The 20,090-nt window shown below is 43.1% G+C and overlaps 1 protein-coding gene across 7 annotated transcripts in view; it reads right to left on the bottom strand.

The window, feature by feature from the left end:
* Positions 1-767: 767 nt before the first annotated feature.
* Positions 768-20,090, bottom strand: part of Dock10 (dedicator of cytokinesis 10) — a 195,036-nt gene continuing 175,713 nt past the window's right edge. For 5 of the 7 annotated variants that reach the window (XM_005395477.2, XM_013519950.1, XM_013519949.1 and 2 more), the window contains exons 49-57: positions 18,451-18,573; positions 18,200-18,313; positions 10,801-10,947; positions 8,162-8,372; positions 6,793-6,983; positions 5,412-5,512; positions 5,102-5,240; positions 3,606-3,681; positions 768-1,522 (exon numbers count right to left, since the gene is read on the bottom strand). In XM_005395477.2, the coding sequence (XP_005395534.1) occupies positions 1,461-1,522; positions 3,606-3,681; positions 5,102-5,240; positions 5,412-5,512; positions 6,793-6,983; positions 8,162-8,372; positions 10,801-10,947; positions 18,200-18,313; positions 18,451-18,573 (1,164 nt within the window). In that variant the 3' untranslated portion in view covers positions 768-1,460. The remainder of the gene's footprint in view (positions 1,523-3,605; positions 3,682-5,101; positions 5,241-5,411; positions 5,513-6,792; positions 6,984-8,161; positions 8,373-10,800; positions 10,948-18,199; positions 18,314-18,450; positions 18,574-20,090) is intronic. The other 2 variants (XM_005395478.2, XM_005395479.2) reach the window with 1 other exon arrangement.

The following is a 20,090-nucleotide window of genomic DNA, read 5'->3' as shown; positions in this document are numbered from 1 at the left end:
GGCAGAACCACTTCAAAGTGGCCTTCAAAGCCTCTCCCTGAGAGGGATACACTGACACTATGCCTGTCACTGGCTTCCAGTTTGCATTTTAACGGCTAAAGCAAATCACATGTCCCTGCTAACTTCAAAAGAGGAAGGACAGTCTGTGGAGTACAGAAACGAAAGTTTTGTGAATAGTCCTAATAATCACATGACTGTCAGTCCTGATACATCAACTTCATCAGCTTGAAGAAAGTCTGGCAGATCAGTGAAGCATGCTCCTGGATGTGAGCGTGTGGGTCTCGGAAGCATGACCTTGGGTAGTATATATGGTTCCTTGCTCTGGTATTGTTCCCCATCTCTGCTGCACCTCCAGAGAAATTTCTGCCTTGGAGCCTGCCTGAAACCATGAAACCTTTTCTCCTGTACACTGTGGGTGTTGGGTATTGTGTCTTAACAATAGGAAAGCCGGCTGATATACACTACAACCCGCAAGATTCCCCAAATCATTTTAATATTTCCTTAGGCTTTGAGACCCCAACCTGTTTAGTTCATCTGTGGAGAACCTCCCAGTTGAGGTGTAAGTCTTCCACTTAGAAGAGCATCCTACGTACTGAGAATAGCGCTGTATCCAGTAGACTTTTTTTTTTTTCCCAGACTGGGAATCGAACTCACGACCTCGCGCTTGCCAGGCAGGCGCTGTGCCGCTGAACTAAATCCCCAGCCCCTCCAGTAGACTTCTAATAAACTTTTACAGTTACTCACTTACCCATTGAGAGAAAACTAAATGCAAAGTGACTGTATTTTATTTCTATTAACAACAAAATACTTCTATAATTTCACATCCCATTGCCTTTAAGAACACATATATTACAAATAAAGAAACTCCACAAATTTTAAAGATTAGTATTTATCAACACTTTTTTACACATACAGAAATATTTTAATATAACGGTATCTGAAATGTTATTCATATAATTTTAGTACTGTCATAAGTAATAACTAAAAACGTTCTTTTAAATTTGGTAAAAACCATATATTTTACAATCTTCTATTTACATCTGAAATACGCTTAAATGTTACAAAAACATTCGCTTTGACCTTTAAAATATGTGTGCTAGGGCTGGGTATTGAACGTATTATCACTGACAGCAAACCAAGAGTTTGCTTTTGAGCTACACATTCATTGAGATTTCATGGCAAATATTCAGGTTGGCTTGATCAATACCGCTCAAAGAAAGACAAAAAAAAAATCGTAGGAAATGTGCAAATTCAGAGGCTGGCAAAATTCTCAAGCTGGCGAGGTAAACAAAAATATTAACACCATACAAACTTGAAATAAATTAAATCTATCTTTCTCTTCCCCGAGATTAGCTGCAAATTCAGAGAGTTCTCTGAGAGGTTCTAGGAGGCGTCCGAGCTTCTCTCAAACTTCCGCGCTGGATGAAATAGACACGGTGGGCGGAGCCGTAGCCGCCTTGTTAATTACACGAGTGCAGGTTCGCTCCACTGCGGGCCTTGCTGGGTCGTCCCTGCCCGTAATCTTAAAACAGGACAAAACAGCACAACAAAAAGATCACACAGAGGCTAACATTTATCTTCCCAAACACAAAGTTAAAACCCAGGACAGGGATTTTTATTCCCAGGGGATATTTGTACATTTTGAAAATACACTAGTTTAGTTCGCTACCATCAGTCTCCCAAGCCCACCTGCTAATCACTCTGCCAATATTTAAAGTAGCTTCACTAGTTCCCTTGATCATCAGATATAAATTTATAACTGTTTCAACTAAACTTACAAATACATCTGAGTAATGGGGTTTTATTTTGTTCTAAAAGTTTATAGTTTATATTGCCAAAAATCTATCCGAAAAATGAAGCATTGTACACTTCACTTAAGTACTTGCATGAATGGAAATATAAAAAAAAAAAATCTTGACCTGATTTTACCTGAAAATAGTGTTACTAGACCTTCATGATACTTTCCTATCAGATGTATTCAAAGAATAATATGTAAACATGGTAACAACAGCTCTCACACAAAGCTCAGGCACCTCTGAAGTGTATCTGTACACAAGAGACTCACTATTTTAAACTTGCAGGTAGGAAGATTTCCTCACTAACTGCACACATTACCATGCCGTGCCATGACTGTTAGCTTTCTTACTCTTCTGAGAGAGAATTGCTACTTCTGTCTCCACAGAGCACTGGGGAGCTAAGCCTTTTACCCTACCGCGAGGTCTGTTTGTGGTCAGTGTTCCCGGTTTGGCATGAAGAATTTGGCTGACAATGTGTTCATCAAACAAGCTAGTAGCAATATGCCTTCGCGTCTTCATCCTTGCCACTCTGGCAGGGTGGGACTGCTGTGTGTTTCGTGTTTGATGCTCACTACCTCAGCTGGAGTCACTGTGCTCTCATTCTCCTTGAATTTTGAAATAGACACCAAACGAGGATCTTATATTTGTTTCACCTGCATCCTTATATCCATTACTTTGGATTCAGCCGAAGGAAACTTTTCATGGTTTTGCTATTTATAAATCAGTGTGAGATGCTGGCTGCTTGTAAAGTAATTACTGCTTGTAACTCAACGTCTTCAGATTTTAATGCACTTTATCCTGTTGCATTTTTATTTTTTAGAGTAAGAAAGGTTTACTGGGGAATAGGAAGAGCTCTCCAGAGATAGGAAAGGTCCCAGGTGGGGTTGCCACCAAGGTCCTTGGTCAGGAGTAATTTATACAGCAAAGTCACAATGTAGGGACAACGTGGTCAAACTAAAATCAACCAATAGAACTACAAGTATAGCTGCCTAAGTAGTATTGGTCCCACAGGGAATGGGTCTTTTTTTCATATATTGAAGGTTCTTTTGTTAACTACATGGTTTCACAGAACTCTTCTATTTAAGATTTTTCTGGTACTTTTGGAATGAACTGCATGGTTAAATCTAATTTTCCGTTTCCCATTTTTATTTTATTTTTGTCTGCTGATAGATCCTAATTGTGTCTAACTGTCAAAGTTCCATGGTAGAATTTGCCCTTGCATTGAGTGTATAGGTACCTGTTTCCAGAACGTGTGCCTCAGTATATAGACACGTGAAGCCATTATACAATGTCCCCTGTGGGAAATCCCCATGGGAGTGCTGGATCAGGAAGAAAGTTTATCTTTTCTGTCCACAGATTCATTTCTTTTACTGAATAGCCATGCAATCCATCAGGTTCTTTCCTTTGTGTCACTTTCCAGGAAGCACAGAATTAAATTTGCTGCTTCTACAAAAGTTTTCCTAGAAATTATTTTTCTGTCCTTTTAATCACCTGTTTTGTTTTGTTGTAGCACTCTGGGTATAGTGTGTCTTTGTTTTGGAAACAAGCAAGCTCAAGTATGTCAAATGCATCTTGGAAGTTGATAGAGTGTGTATTTTTCTTTCATGAATTAAATTGTGAACTGTAGCTCTTATCACCAGCCCCTAGCCTGCCACTGACCTATCTTGAAATGGAAGTGGAGCTGTAATGAAATCAAAGCTTACACAACACCAGTGACTAGGAAGTGACCAGGGAAAACGATCATCTAGGTAGAGATGGGGGACTGGGAGGCCACAAAGGACAGAGTGACAGAAGGAAAGAGAAACATACCACTCTTGCTTATGGTACTGAGGGAAATACTAGACACAGAAGAACAGAAGCTGTACAAACACGGACCTCGGCAGAGCTGCCAGGAGAAAAGAGAAAAGCATTTTTTTTTGGCCACAAATTTCAAGGTCAGACATGACTTACAGCTGGAGACAAGCCTTCCTTCCCCATTGCTTCTATCCGGTGTTTTCTTTTTGTTTCACTCCTATTTATGATTTCTTCTCATGCTTTCAAGGCATTGCCAAGAGTATTGAATTCTCACCCCTCGCAAAGCCCAAACCAACATTATCTCCATTAGGAATCCTAGCGAGGGAGATTGATTTTTCTCTGACCTAAGTCAACCAACCATTTCTTTCTCTGGCTACTATGGAGAGTGGATGGGAGGAATTGTAAAAGAAGAAAAATATTGCACGCACGGGGCATGCGATTTGGACAAAATTTTTCATGTTTTGAGAATCGTGTTAATGGTAGATCATTTAAGGAAAGGAGGGTAGCCAATATTAAATGAGTGACTACTATGTAGAAGGCACTACTAGGACACTCATTCACATTGTGCCTCTTCGTTATTCCATAAGGAACACATTAATTACTGCAGGGGACTATGGGTATGAGATGTCAGAGTGTGAGGGGTGATGGATGCTGGGGTGTAGGCGAAGAAAACCGCACTTGGCTTTGAACCATTTGATTTTTAACACCCACGTAATGCCCCAAACACTGTGACTACTAACTGGCCGCATTTTGTGCACAGCTCACAGAACACGCTGAATACACGCTGGCTATCATGGATGAGCTGCCTGTGGTGGTGGTGGGGCCGTTTTACTCCACGTGCTCCCATCTGCGGAAAGGTCAGCCTCTGAGGAGAACAGGTCTTGGAGATTAAAGGCCTTGAGCAATCCAGAGGCTCTTCCCGAGCGCAGTGCAGCGATCCCTAGTGGCCGATGTGTGGAACTGCACAGCACATCCCCCTGGCCATCCCAGAGGGGCAGCAAGCCTTAACGGGAGTCCCATTCAGGGCTCCCCAGTGTCTGACCAGACCCACCTATTCTAGAAAATGAGCCGTTCATACACCTTGGAGAAACATCTTGAAAACGTGCAGAAAGTCTTTGGGTTCTCTTTTTTCTTTTCTTTTCTTTTTTTTGGTACGGAAATTGAACCCAGGACCTTTGCAATGAGCTACATCCTCAGCAGTTTTTATTTTCAGGTAGGGTCTCACTGAATACTAAATTTCCCAGGCTGAGCTTGAACTTGTTCTCCCAGGGCGCTGCGATTACAGGCGAAGCGCCACCTCGCCTCACTTCATATTCTTTTCTTCCTGATCTTACCTCAGCCAATCTCTGCTGTGAGAGAAGGGCTGCTGCACACGGGGAAGAGAACAACCTAGCAACACAGGGCTGGTGTCGACAAGGATTTTAGCAGCAAGAAAAGGGAGTCTCGAGTCTCCGTCCTGACGGGCACTTTCTACGCGCGGACAGCAGCGGGAGTCACCAGGGAAACCTCACCTGCTCATTCATGACCGCGGAGAGTTCACCGAGCATGTCCTTGTAGTGGGACCGCAGCTCTTCTTGGTATTCCAGCTGGTCCTCCTTGATGAGGCGCTCGTTCACGTCCAGGGCCTGCCCACAGGCGTCGGCAAATTGCCTTGAGCAACAGCATGCAGCAAATTAAACACCAGCCATACCACGGGGCCTCGCTGGGTTCACTGGCTGCTAATACTCTGCCACGTCTGGAGGGCTACTTGGACAGCTCCTCGGGAAACTCACACCCCCCTGGCTGAAGGAGGAAGCGGGGGGTTAACAAAGAGAACCTTACCTGAAGATTTCCTTCAGAAGCTTTACTTGGTTGTCTGGGTATTTCTTTGCATTTGTTTCTTCCAGAAAAGCTCGTGCGTAGGCCATGGGGCCGGCATTGACCTATGGGGCAGAAGAGAATTGGCTAGGACCGCTCGACTGCTCTCGTCCTACACGGAGCTGCCTCCACAGCAGAAGGAGGGCGGCTGGGTGTGGCACCCCAGTCTCCCACACTGCCTTGTGGTCTTGTGGGCCGTCCTCTGCCGCGTCACTAAACCAAAGGGAGCACCGAGCTCCGCCCTTCTCTACGACCTTCTCAAAGAGGTCACCGCCAACCTGCTCCCCATCTCTGGATCCACGCCCTGCTTGAGCTGCTCATCTCTTAACAGCTTCGAAAACTAGACCTGCATCTGCTAAGTATGCTCGCTGTATTTAAATGTCATTTTTTTCCCCCACCAAATATTTGTTGTCCGCAGTAGGACAGCCACTTCTTTATCCGCTGGCTCTTCTTCTCCTCGGGCCAGCCAGGAGGAGGGGGCCAGGACAGTGGAATCAAGAGCAGATTCAGCATCTGTGATTTTTCCTTTGCTTCAGGCTCTAACATAGCCTCTGAGGGCAAGGCCTTGAAATCTTTACTTGAAATCTTAATACTTTTTCACTGTGTAGTTTTAGCATTCATTTTGATTTTTAAAAAGATGGTGTTGATATATCATTTTAACACGGTTGCTGACTACATTTTGCGCCCTAGTGAGTGCCTGGTCAGACCAGGCCAGGTTAGGGACAGAGCCTCTGGCTCCTCCCTAAGCTTCTAACCAGGCTGCCTTTCCGCGGGGTCTCCCGCAGCTCCCTGCTCTGCTTCTACTAATTTTCCTCTCCCGCCGACTTCAGCCCTGGCTGCTGTCTGCAGTGCTGTTCGCACTTTTGCAAATAGCTTATTTATTCTATCTCTGACACCTGCTGGGAGGACAGCATCTGCTTTCTGTCAGCCCCGGCAGGCAGGTAAACACGAACGCACCCTTTATCAACTAGTAAACATTCTTTCCTGGATTTGTTTTGGAACACTGTTATAAAATGCTTCCTGACAGCCACGTGCAGGAATGCTGTGCTCATTCATTAGTGAATTCACTCATCAGGATGCAGAGATAGACCATGCTTTCTCCAGAGAAGACGGCATGGGGAAGACACCATTTTATTGCAGCTACACTTAAAGACATATCTACAGGCACCAAATACACACAATGAGATAGAATTTCAAAAGACTCAGGTAAAGGTATTAGATAGTATTCACATATGGCAAAAACATTTCTTAGATCTTTCGTTAAAAAAAAAAAAAATTCTAGGGCCTCATACCAGGTTTCCCTGGTCCCTGGCATCTGCCTGGGCTCTGGGCTGTGCGTACTAACCTTCACACTGACACTCCCCTGGAGCTTGAGCTGCAGTCGAATCATGTCCACCTCGTCCATTGTGCAGAGCTGGTTGAGCTCGGAGACCTTCTTGGACATCTCATCGATGGCCACTTCAATAGGGTTCAGCTCTGTGCTTGACTGGCTTATGACCTGGATCCTCTTCTTCACATAGGGGAACAGGTGACTTGCTGCACAAAAAACACACAGACAGATGTCAAGGGTCAGTGAAGAGGTAAGGCTTCCCCCCGAAGGTCAGTAGGATCATGTATTGCTTTACAGCACATGAGCTATTCTGTCTGCATGGGGTGTGTGTGTGTGTGTGTGTGTGTGTGTGTGTGTGTGTGTGTGTGTGTGTTTTCCTCCTAGGTACTATCTTCCTTCATATCTCTTAGTTTTTGCCACAGTACCTTCACCTGGTAAACTGCCCTTCACTAGCTAACAGGAATTCATTCTCAGGGATAGATCAACACCTTGAGATAGCCAGACACTGAGAAGATGAGAGATTTCACAACTTATAATTCAAATGAAACTGACCCACTCATGCATGATCAACTCTATACTCAATAGGCTGTAACAACTTTGTTCTAGATTGTTTTTATTACAGGTGTTCTGGGTCAGTTTCCAGGAGGCAAATGCATCTCCTGGCTTGGATGTCAATTTGATTCATCTGTGCATTGTACAATCCAGGGCTGCCTGCCTCCCCCAAGAGAGCTTGGCTGTCTTTTCCTCCAGGGTGACCCTGGCTCCACACTGCTCTGGGCTTCTGGAGTCTCTGCTGTGTTCCCATTCATCTCCCATGCTGTGCTCACCTAGATTTCTTGTTTTACCTGGCTCATTCTCCTACCAGACGTGAGCACCTTGTGGGCGAGAATCATGCTTTATTAATTTGAATCAGTGGGACTGGACCAGGGCTGGCCCTGAGCCAGAACCCATCCAGTGTCTGTTGAATGAAGGGAAACATGCCTAGCGTACAGGATAGATCTGGGTAGTACTGGTAGGGTGCAGAGATCAGGGTCTGCACTCGTTTGAGAGAGAAAGAAGCTGACTCCTAGCATGGCTGGAATCTTATCCCCAAACCACAGTGATGAGAGCGGCTGAGAGCAGATTCAGGGAAGAGACAAGGGAAGAGAGCTCAGTGCCTGTGCCTTCCCAAGCCAGGGACACCACACCCTTGTGCCTGCCCAGCCTCAAGGGAAGGGGTACAAAGCAACTTTCAAGACACCTTTCCTCTGGGTGCTTCTCAAGGGCCTTGTTCTTGGCAGAGGATGAATCTGTTCGTCCTGGCCGGCACTTTGGGAACTTATCGGCAGGATGGAAATAGCTCCCGATTTCCACCCCTGGAGCTAAGGAGGGGCCCTGCACCTACTTGTCAGGACCGTCCTCCGCTTGCACTGCTCCGCCACCCCGCCATGCTTCTTGCCCGACAGCGTGAAGGGCGTCTCGAAGACAAAGCGGTTGATGTTGTGGTGCATTTCAAAATCTGTCTTCCGGTCCTCTATTTCCTTTTCCTCAAAGAACGGTGTGACATAGGTCACCTGGATGTAGGCGTATTTGGGGTCCAAATCCTTGGGGTTGACCTGTGTTAACACATTACAGGCAAAGAAAGGGTGGTGAGCCATTGGTCCTTCTGCATGTGGCTCTTACACATGCTAGGCACATGCTTACCACTAAGCTGCATTCCTTGATCTTCACATTTTAAAAAATTTATTGTTGTGACACAGGGTCTCATTAAGCTGTTTGGGCTGGCAGGCAGCAAACTTGTGATCTTCCTGCTTCAACCTGGGATTACCTGGGATTATGAGGCGGGGTGGGTATCGGGTACCACTATGCCAGCTGCACGATACTTTTGGAAAAAAACATGGGAAGCTTTGTTTTCCCTGGGCAAGGAGCAGGAGGAGGCTGCTCCTCTCCCCTGAGAGGACGGTGGGCAGTTACAGCATTTCAGAGCTGGGTGGGGCCACAGAAAGAGTCAAGGGCTGACAGTGGCAGCCTGGCTATGGTGGCGGTTGGATTGGAGCCCGCCTGGCATGTCCTGAAGCTCTTTGCAACATAAATGCCTGGCTGATTCATATTAGTTTTCAAAACTGTCTATTCTGTAATGCATGCCCAATTTCCTTGGTGTGGTGTGCGTGTCTTCTGACAGTGGAAACATGTCTTTGTCCCTCTGTGATTTAGCCTCGTACCCGACTGGGGCCACTGGCCTTTGCCTTGTGATGTGGAGGGAGGATCCTTGTCCATTTAGCAGACTAGATGCTTAGCTGACTACACGATGACAACTTTTTGTATTTTCGGTTTCAGATTTCTTCTCTTATACACAACAAACCATTCTAACTTCGCTGTGATGCATATACGTAGCAAAGAAGGCAGGCTGAAGGATCCCAAATCTCCAGGGAAATTGTATTTGCTCTCCCTTGAGGGTAGAAGAGATGATTTTCAGCCGCTCTTTTAAGGACATCTTGAAAACTTTTTTTTTGGCCTTTTTGAGATGGGGTTTCACTATGCAGTTCAGGCTGGCCTTGAACTCACAGTGATCTTCCAGCCTCAGCCTCTTGAGTGCTGGGAATACCGGTGTGTGCCACTATGCCTGGCTTCTTGGAGACTTTTAGAACTTCTTCCAATTTTCTCCATCTTTCCACCTATCCACACCCTCACCAACTCCAGAGATTTGAGAAAGCTCATAAAGCTAATCATAATTATGCTATAGTATTGGTACAATTATAGCCATGTTAGGGATTAAAAACCAGAGGTTAAGAGGGGTCAGCTAATTTCTCCGAGATCACCAGCTGACATGCGGTGGTGTGTTGAACTCCCAGCGCACTCCACTTCCTTGTCCCACCAAGAATTCTGAGTATGCTTTCCACACAGGAGCAGCACTACTACCACAGCTCTGTCTGTCTGTACAGGGAGGTGACTGCATCTTTCAAGTTAAGGAGAATGAGAAACCTATCTGCCACAGCTTCTGCCAGTGATCTTGTCCCTAGAGCCCTCCAAATAGCAGCTTTGTAAAAGAAGACAAGAAAATATGGCCTTTTTTGGGGTCCAGTGGAACTGTACACCACTGGGCACAAACCAGCGTTTCCAGCTTCACCTTCTGCCAAACTTCTCCATCCAAGCTGCCTGTCAAAGATCTGCCATGCTTTAAACCCACATCTCCCTCTCCTTCCTTCCCTCCTGTCACTGTGTGTGCTCAGCTTCTCAGAATGCTCCGGGCTTCCTGTGAACGCCTCGCACCCTACGATTCACGCTCAGAGATACTTGCCCTGGGTAGCATGCCCAAGGAAACATGAGGCCCTGCTAGGAGCTTTCCTTGTATGGGTGGCCCGCGTCTCTTTGATAGCCCTTTGCTGTGTTCTATCAACTGTTCCCACAAGTTCTTCTCCTCTTAGTCACATGGGAACTGGGAGATCTGAAGGGAAGAGGCTCTGAGCCTCAGCTTTGAGTTCTGCGCCTGGCACCCAGTAGGTGCACACGAAATGAATGAGAGTCCATGAGGCTCTGAGCCACCTGATGACAGCTTAGGCTTTGCTTTGTGAGGACAGCAGGCGGTCACTTGCATCCTCTCAGCTTAGTGCAGGGCACCACAAGTCTTGTACTATCATGCAGAGCAGCTCTCAAAACTGCTCTGGCCCAGGAAGACCTCCTGGACTGAATGAGGTATTTTCAACTCGCAATTTCCTTCCGAGTTCCACCTTGGGGCCCAATCACTATTAAAATGCAAATAACCAAAAAAAAAATGCAAATAACCTATAAAAGAAGTAGAGGATTTAGTAAGCTATTTCTAAGATTACTTACAAGTTACTCAGACAAAGATTTATGTTTTGACCAAAAAAAAAAAAAAAAAAGAAAGGAAAAAGAATCTCTAGCCAATCAATGTGCAAAACATGCAGAATAATTTGGGTAATTTATTCTGCACAATCAGGCAGCGAATTAAAACAGCAAGTATAATTAAAAAATAAAATAACAAGTCAAGTCTTAGCACTGGAGTGACTACTGATTTTTGTGTACCTTGTTGGAATCCTGGATTATCTTCACATTGTCCACTCCGAACTTATCTGCATAGAGTTTGAGTAGCCTTTGAGAAATCTCAGAGAGACCTGTCAACTTAGGCTCTTTATAAATGTACTCTTTGCCTTCTTCCTCTTCAAAGAAACCCTATGGAAGACACATAAAGAACCACTGGTTTTATTAGAGAGCTCCAGGTACAAATCACGAGCAAAAGAAAAAAGGTATTTACTTAAAAAATATATCCAGTCTTTGGGTTGTCATCCAAGCCATTGATCAGCACTCTATAAAATTCAAAATTAAAAAAAGATCATGTGAAGAAATAAAAAAATCCTATAAACAGACACTAATGTAAATATTCCCTAGCTATGTCAAAGAACTTCACTGAATATCTTACATATATTTTCCTTTTTGTAGAAATCAATGAATCTGTTTGCATCTATTTTGGGGGAAGAGTGCCCTCTTGTGGCAGTCTGGGGTAGACCACAAAGTGGAGCATGTTTGGCAGGTTTCAATCATTATCATTTTTAATATTTTCTACAAGACTTTGAAACTAGTACAGATAGCATAATGTGGGATGTAAGGAATCTAAGTGGGCTGATATGCACCACATATCATCTTAGCTGAAAAGCCATACACTTTTTATTGTCATCCTAACACAAATGACATATTGTACCCTCCCAATTTGTACTGCTTCAAATAACATTACATCCGCACTACATCAGTGTACCCAATCCGACTTAACTGTATGTAACATAATTACTAAACTTGCTTCACTAATAGTTCTTTTATGCTCTTGGAAAGCTAGGCTTTATAGGATTAAAAACAGCAACTATGCCATCATTTTTATTCCATAGGAGAAAGTAGGATTTAGCCTTTATTCATTTGTCTGGTTAGAAGCTGGGAGAGGGGAAGATTTTTTTATCTGAAGATAATTAAGTGAGAAAATCTTTATAATTCCTTCTCTTTGAAGAGACAGAAGTATTTTTCCTGTGGAGTATATGTGGCCTCAGAATACTAGGTGAATTTGAGAGTGAAGAATTCATGTTATCTCCCCTTTTTCTGCAGCATTTACCTGCAAAGAAATGACTTTTGAGAGTGGACAAAGATATTGGGGTTCAAACAAGGCTTAGCTATATTAATAATCCTTTTTGACTGAAATTATTCATTATATGTAAAATAACACGGACAAAATGTTCTAATGCTGCCTTTATTTTTTTGAGGCGGGTGAGGCAGACTAATTACGGAATCGGAGTATTACACTCATGTCTGTGTTATGCAGAGCACTTCCACCCATGAGCATGTGAGCATCATTCAGAGGAGACTGTAGCATAAGGACTGTAGCTGTCATGAGCAGAGGCCAGGGGAGACGTCCCTTTCCCAGCATGGTTACTGTCACGCTGGTAACTGCCTGTGCCGTTTCTGCCTTCTTCATCGACTTTGGGCATGTAGGAAATGTGTCCTCATTGACAGCATACACTCAGGGTTTACTACAGTGCCTGGCCTCCGGGAGGTTATTTCAACATGTTTGTATTTGTTCACTTTTCAACTAGTCCTATTTGTTGAAAAAATGCACAGATGAAAGAAATTAAAGGACCTACACTTCAAAAAGGTATATTTGCTCCACATATAACTAGAGAAGAACCCACTGCTTTCAACAGACATGTTTTATTGAATAATTTCTTGGAGAAATACTCAGGACTCCAGGAGTCGCCAGGTCCTATGCTGCTAGGTGACACAGGATGTGGAAGCATGAAAAACAGCTCCCGGCCTTTCATCCGGACCTTGCTGGGTGGCGAGGGCTGACTCCCCTCTCCTGTGACTTCCTGCCTGCTGTGGGTTTTCTGTTCCCTCCTTTGTGGAGTTTTGTCTGACTCAAGGTCAGAAGTTAGTGGCTGTAATTGACAGACTGGCACATCAGAGAAATAAGACTTCTGAGGCCATCAGCCAGCATCTCCCCAGGGTCATGGCCAAAGCGATGTTTACAACTTCAGTTTCAATGAGAAAAAAAATGCTGCCAGCTTTCAGGAAAAGATTTCTACTTTTTTTTTTTTTTAGCCACGCAATGGAACATGAGTATGAAGAGCTATTTTCCCTGCGATGTTTCCCCTGAGAAATTTCTGAATCTGTAGAAAAGAAGTGGTAGGAAGCAGGTGTCTGTTGTCATGATGAGCTCTGTGGCCTTCGTCCTGACCTGTGACTCTCGTTCATCCTGATTCCTTGGTCTGCAGGGTGGAGAAAGCAGACACAGAAACCCGGGGGGACGCCGCTGGGACCATGCCTGGCGCACAGCCGGCCTTGGTGAATGTTAGCTGCGCCGATGATGATGAAGACAGTCATGAAGACGCAAATCTCATTTCCATAAAGCAACCTGAGTGCTGACTCACGTGCAGAGAAAATAGCTTAGCGTGGCTCTGAGGCCTTGAAAATACATGCCTTCAACTGCTCCTCCAGCAGAACTACAAGTTTCTTTATTACAACAAGTCTACTGACTCTCCATATTTTGGCAAGTGATGGGTCAGAAAGAGAGATTAGAGCATTTTTTTTTTAAGAGTGTGGGGATTATAATGGACTGAGACTGTTTTATAAAACAACTAAGGAGGAGCAGGAATAGAAGAATTAAGCATTGAACCCAGGTCTGCCAGGGTTTGTATAAAGCTGTTTTGAAGCCATACAAGTGGCCGCGGTGGAAACGTTTGGAGTACACTCTTACCTTTCACCCATGGAGCCCCCTGCATTACAGAGCACTATCTTAGGAGGGCCGCAGCTTCTGCTCTCTATGGAACTCAAGATTTATGATCCGAATGCAGGTGATGGGAACCCGGCAGCAGTTTCCCACTTGCTTTGGCCCCAACGTTATAAACTGACCACATTTCAAGGCAACTGGAAGAATGGCCTTTGTATTTCCACTGCTAGTTTAATTTTTTAAAGCGTTATTGTGCAGTGCAGCAAATGCCTTAATCTCTTATGTTAGGAAACAGCACATTTTTTAAGCGAGGACTTTGAGTCGGTAGTGTTAACATACACAGATTATGAAACTTTCAGGCAATAAAGCAGGATGAGCTGACACCTAAAGATCCCTGGTTCCTTCTTAGGAGGGCTCCTCCTTTTGCAGTCACTTCACAGTCTTGCTGTGCCCGCTTTATCCCTGGGGTGTCAACTACAAGTGCCCTGTGATTAGAGTCAATTGATCCAGAGTTCTTAAACAAAAGAATGTAAGCCAAGAGGAATCTAGTGCAGGAAAGATAGGCCATGATAGGCTAAATGTTTGGAGAAGAGATGCTACAAGAATGCAGAGAAGCAGTTCCATGCATATATGAACTCAATTATCATGTTTGGCTGTGAATATATCGTATCAGTCAGTGACTTTCATATATGAGAGGAGATGGAAAAGAATATCACATCCCAAAGAGGAGATGGTGGGTTTTCAAACTACACATGTACCTTTCCCCTCCTCCTGGGTTCTTTAGGAAGATTCTGAGATGTACTCAAGCTGGTATGATTAAGAATCATGAATCTAACTCCTCCGGTGCATAGAATAAAATTCCTTCAGCTTTGCCAGCTAATGAATTCCAGAGGCATCTGATGCCTAAGTTCTGCAGTAGGAATTCATTTGCTTTCCTGAGAAATACCAGAGCCCAAGAATTTTACTGATTACAGGCAATGTTTGATCACTATCGTTGTGTCTCTACTCTCAACATGAATTATTTCAGGGAATTTGGTGGAATGCTTTAAACGAGCTGCTATGTGTAAAAATCCCCATGGGCAGTGATGCCAGGTGCTGAGTTAGAAATTGCTATGCAAAACTTGTTTTTTAAAATCCCTGCAGTGGAACAATAATTTTCAACTTGTTTTCTAGCATCTGGCTCAGTGCAGACAGAATTAATATTAAACACCATGGCCAATATGATAAAGGGAAAGCACTAGGCTACGTGAGATGCTAAAATATGGGCTCACAGGCACTTTGTGGAGGGGAAGACCCTGCTGTGTTTTCTGTAACCGAATTCTTTTTAACATGATTGCCAGACACACCAATGTGGATGCTAAAAAGTGACTTTTATAGAGATACTGATCATCATCATGGATAAGAATTCATTTCTGGTTATGGAGATTATGCTAATCAGGTAGCCAAGCCTTCATCTTAATTTGCTGGAACTGTCATTCTGCACACATTTGGGGGTACGTTCAAACCTATTTTGTGTTTTTTTTTTTTATTATGAAGTGTCTGCTTCTGTTGAATACCATTGTTCACATTTGCCATGTGGTGTCTTGGGGCAGGCCCTGTATCATTTGCACAAGGATGACTGAAGTTCTAATTTGCTGGCTATCAGGTTAACCTTCATGTGCTCTTGTTCAAACTGTTCAAAGGTGGCTGGGGTTTGAGCTGGTAGAGGGCCATCTCAAGGTATGTTCTTGGATCTGTGCATATAACAAAACACTTTGCCTTTTGGGTCTGATTGAATTTTCTTAGTGTGTGTAAAAGACATTTGAGAGTGCTGGAAGTATTAAAAAATATCACATTCATAGTCAACATGCTTTACTAAAGAGTCTCAAGAAGTAACAGTTAGGTCATTTGAGTTAGGTCTCCTCAATCTTTCTCCATGATCCTTTCAGTCCATTTAGTACAAGGGTTTTCAAGAATTCTTTTAGTAGGTGAGTTAAGGAGTCATGAGCCAAAATTTAGAAATGAAAGTAGAAAATACTCATATGGCATGGAGGTAGGAATGAATTCATAGAATTACAAAAAAGTATATATGTGTCAGGCAAGTTGACCTGAATGGAAACTGATAATGTGTGGATATTGAAAGAATATTTCTTTCTAGCTTAATCTGCAATAATTATGTTAAACCACTTGAAGTTGCCATTTTTACAGATAAAGGAAATGGTAAAGATAAATAATTTAATGTGGCTTAACATAATATAAAGAAAGCTCTTCGTCTGGGTACTGGAAGATTATTTCTGCCTTGGTTTCCATTCCAGGTTTCTTACTCCATTTCTTACTGCATCTTTTGAGGCTTTACTTGTTGGGTAAAGATTCACTTCCCTGCTCACCTTTTGTGTTGGGAAATGGTGCTAATCCAACTCCTGAGGATGCTCAGAGCTCACCAACATAGAGTCTCATTGCTTCAAGAAACTCCGTGGCAATGACCAGGTCCTCTCAGGAGTCTGAGAAGGTGCCATGAACAGTCACCAAAGAAATTACTGCCACCCTCATGTTTTTAGCAAGCTGCTATGCATTGTGTCCTGAAATAAGCAAGAGCTCACCAATACCAGTCTATGCTAGATCTATTAATGTGGCACTCATATTTATACCGGTGTGTGGACGTGTATGTAATCCTCTAACACATCCTCTACCTTTCTGGAGAAAGATAATGTGCAAGAACAAAGAAAGGATACATTTTTGTAATTCAGATAAACTGGAAAAATGCAATTTAGTGCAAGTAACGCAGGACAATTCCAAGATAAATGGAAATGGGATTATCTTACTCTTTGGACCAAGTGTTGATTTGCCCAAAAGTTAAGGTTCAGTAAAACCATACAGAGGGATGTGTGAGGCTTATTAGAGCATGCAAATTGGGAGAGGGAGAGAACTTACCACAGCCTGCATCAATCAAGACCAAAAGAAGAAAAGAGTAAACATCTGCATTAAAACCTAGTTAGAAAGCAGCAAGATTTGTTTCCACCTGTTTAATAGCCTGTATCTGAGGTTTTGGTTGGACAAACCATCAGGAAGTGATCTGGTTTTCATGCCCAGGGTATTAATGGTATTTCGTTACTCTTACTGGTGAGATACCCCAACTCAAGAGGTATAGTCATAGCTTGGCTAGCCAAATGCATATCTTGTGTGGACCTTTTTCACTGCTCAGTTAGTCTGGGGCCATCTCCCTTGAAATTGTCTTTCCCTTTCATATGCTCAACTCCCATATCCTCTTCTTTACAGGGTTTCCTGCCATTTTTCTTGGTAATGTTTCACTGAGGTCACAGTGCGTATTTTCTCCATGGCTCCCAGGACCATCTTTTCTACTCTTTCCTCCTCACCTGAAGAGTTTCACACTTCTGTGTCACCAAACAGACATGTGCACCACAGATAACTCACATTCTTTTCCATGTGCCCCCAGAACGTCTAAATTTAGCTTTTCCCTATAGACTGTGTTTACCTCACACTGGTAGGTCCCTCTCTTCCCACAATCCCAGTGCTGCTGTGAAGTGAAAAGACCCAGTTCAGATGAAGTTGACTATGGTAAGTGACACCTTTGGATACTCTCCAGACAGAAAGAATCTATCTTTATTAACTCAGAAGTTAGTTTTTTGCTGTCTTTGGTGTCAGAGGGATACACTTTTCAGAAGAGTGCGATAGGAAATGATCCAAAATGGGCATGCTGGATTTGACTCCAGTTTCAGACTTAAAAAGTTCCAAGGAGAACAAAAACCTGTGTGCAAGAATGCTTCACATGAGCGGGGGTGGGGGTGGGGTGGGGAAGAAAGAAGTCTCAGACTCATTGCAGCTGTGAAAATAAGAGAATAGCATGCTTATCCATAAGAACAACAGCCTGCAACACGTCTGCTAAAATACACGAATGACATAAATCTTCCTGAGAAGAAATAGGATGATGCCTGGGTCTATCCCATGCAAAGCACTATATGATGTATCATGCATTCACATTTAGGCCAATGCAATGGCTAGCTAATATTTTCCGTCTTGTCCACTGTTTATGCAGTAAACTGAGAAAGAGAACTTTGAAATTACACTGGCCTGTAACACAGGAAACAAAAGAGGTATATAATGTTCTGTTTAGAAACAGAGATAATTTGGAAATAGAAGAAAAAGAAACTGCATGATTGTTGAATCGCAGGTTTGATGTAGTGGAGGCTCCTGGGGACTTTTTTCTCTCTTAGAATGTTAGAAATGCCAGCTCTTGAAACATGTTCAATTGAGTTTCACTTTAATCAATGACATAAACTTATCCTTAAATATTTTGGGGGGTGAATTAGAGGAGGAGGAAGGGAGGAGAAAGGGATGGGAGAGGAGATTAGAAAAAAAAGAAGCAAGTTGTATTATGTACCTGTTTCCAACCCTCACGTGACTGTGAGATACATGCACTGCACACAGGTGCTAATAAAAAATACGAACTGAGAAAATGCTAAAAAGTGAGTACTCTCTATCCCCAATCAGTTAAAAATTAGCTTGCTTTTAGCTTGACCTGTACAGTTGCATGGATTTCTCTGCCCGCTTGTTTTCCAATTTAGCACATTCCTATGAGCAAATATATAGACCCTCACATTCCCTCGACCCGTACCTTCTCCAGCCTCAGTGTATATAGTCTGATGTCTTAAAAGCACGAAAGGCAACATCCTACTGCTCAACAGAATTTATAGGCCATGTTAGTCATTGTGAACTCACCTGCCCATAAAATGCCACACGATAGTAGCGACCAAATAGCCGCTTCTCTGAATTCACCACCTCTGCCACTTTTAGGTATGACCGATGAATGTCATAGTAGAGATCTGACAGTTTCTGAAACCACAAATCAAAAAGTCATGAGATGATGCTGACATTAAAAGGAGTTTCTACTTAGCTTTTGAGAACTGCAAGTAATTTCCCAAGGTAAAGGAACAGATTTGAACTAGCTCCTGGAGGTCTCCAGTACATACTTTGAAGTCTCGTTGCTTCTCAAAAACGGCAATGATAGGCTTGTTGACATCAGCGATGAGTTCGTATCGCTCCGACTTCCAGAGGAACTCCACACACATGTACAGCTGCTCCACCAGAATATTCTGCAATTCCCCAAAGGAAGGTTTTACATGACTGAAACTGGGGCTCATCCCTAAAACTTGGTTTCAAAACTGCTGCTCTGTCAAGATTTTTCTTAGTGGAATGCTTGGATTTGCTACTTTTGTCATCTGCAATTAAAACCTCGGTAAGGGTCCTGGTGTTTTCTGGGATTCTTCTCTTTCCTCCACTGTCATCACCTAACTATTGCTCCAGACCTGCTAACTCAAATCTACGAGGCACCATCAGCTCTTTCTATGTCTTTCCATTGCCATTGTTACTGCTTTCTCAAATCCCTGTGATGTCACTCCCAGGGCCCTGGAGTAGTTGTCTAGTAAGTTTGTGATTCTCTATTCATGGCTGTTCTCTAGTAATCTTTTTTTCTGAAACATCAATCTGATCTCCTCTGCCATAAACCTCTGTGGAAACTCCAGTTTATGACCTGCCATCCAAACTCTCTAGCTTTGCATGCAAGGAGCTCCACACTCGGGCACCAAACTCCTCTTTGTGCTTTTTCCTTTCAGCACTCTGCCTTGCTCTCTGCACTTTGGCATACTTTCTGCACTTTGGCATACTCTGTCTTCTTGGCATACTTTCTCTCCTGGACACTTTGGCCTGTGTTGCTGCTCCACCCTATAAGAACCCTCTTTTCTCATTTCATGTCTTCAGGACTCATCAAATGTTAACATCTGGTGCAAAAAGATGGAGAGCTTTTATTATGACGTATGTTAGAAACATTCAGTGAATGTTTAAATTAAAAAATGTATTAAATAACAAATACATTGCCATTAATTCCCTTTAAAATACTCCCCCAGCTTTGCACAGGTTTATCCCATCATACAGTCACTTTCTGAAGCAGTTCTGGAAGTCCTCTTTCGTGAGTTTCTTTAGTCATGCTGGCTGCCTGAATTAATTCAAAACATTCACCTTTCACAGTCATTTTGACCTCGGGGCAGAGCCAGATTCAGTGAATAAGGTGGATAAGGATGCACCGTCTTGTGTTTACAAGCTCGCCTTTCTGTGGGATGGCACTCAGCAACATCCACTGTATTTTTCATCACACCTTCTAGGATACTCAGGAAAGAAGACTTCCAGCACTGCTTCAAAAAGTGGCAAGAATGAAATGAAGGGGATTGTTTCAAGTGGAATTAATGGTGATGTATCTTTTACTGTAATAGTTTTTTAAATTTAAAACATTCTGTAGTTGTTGATCAGTCTTTATACATCCATCCATCCCATTCACACTCCTTCCTGTAAAAAATTATTCCTCTTTAAATTGTAACCATCTATGATGTCTAGATTTATAGTTACTGGGCATCTGTTTCTAACTGGCCTCTTCCCACCTTGAAGGAACTTTGTGTTTTTCAAGTTGCTAAATTCTAATTGTGTAAAAGACATTGGTGGAAACATTCCAACAATATTACACACTTTTGGAGCTTATATAAAGCTCCAGTTCAGCTAGATATTAATTCATATACCACAATCTAAACTCTCAATGCCTCATAGTTGCTATAACTATGCA

This window comes from Chinchilla lanigera, unplaced genomic scaffold, assembly GCF_000276665.1.
Source record: "Chinchilla lanigera isolate Chin_1 unplaced genomic scaffold, ChiLan1.0 scaffold00052, whole genome shotgun sequence".
In the NCBI taxonomy this organism is placed as follows: Eukaryota; Metazoa; Chordata; class Mammalia; order Rodentia; family Chinchillidae; genus Chinchilla; species Chinchilla lanigera.
This window is presented reverse-complemented; position numbering and strand designations above follow the sequence as displayed.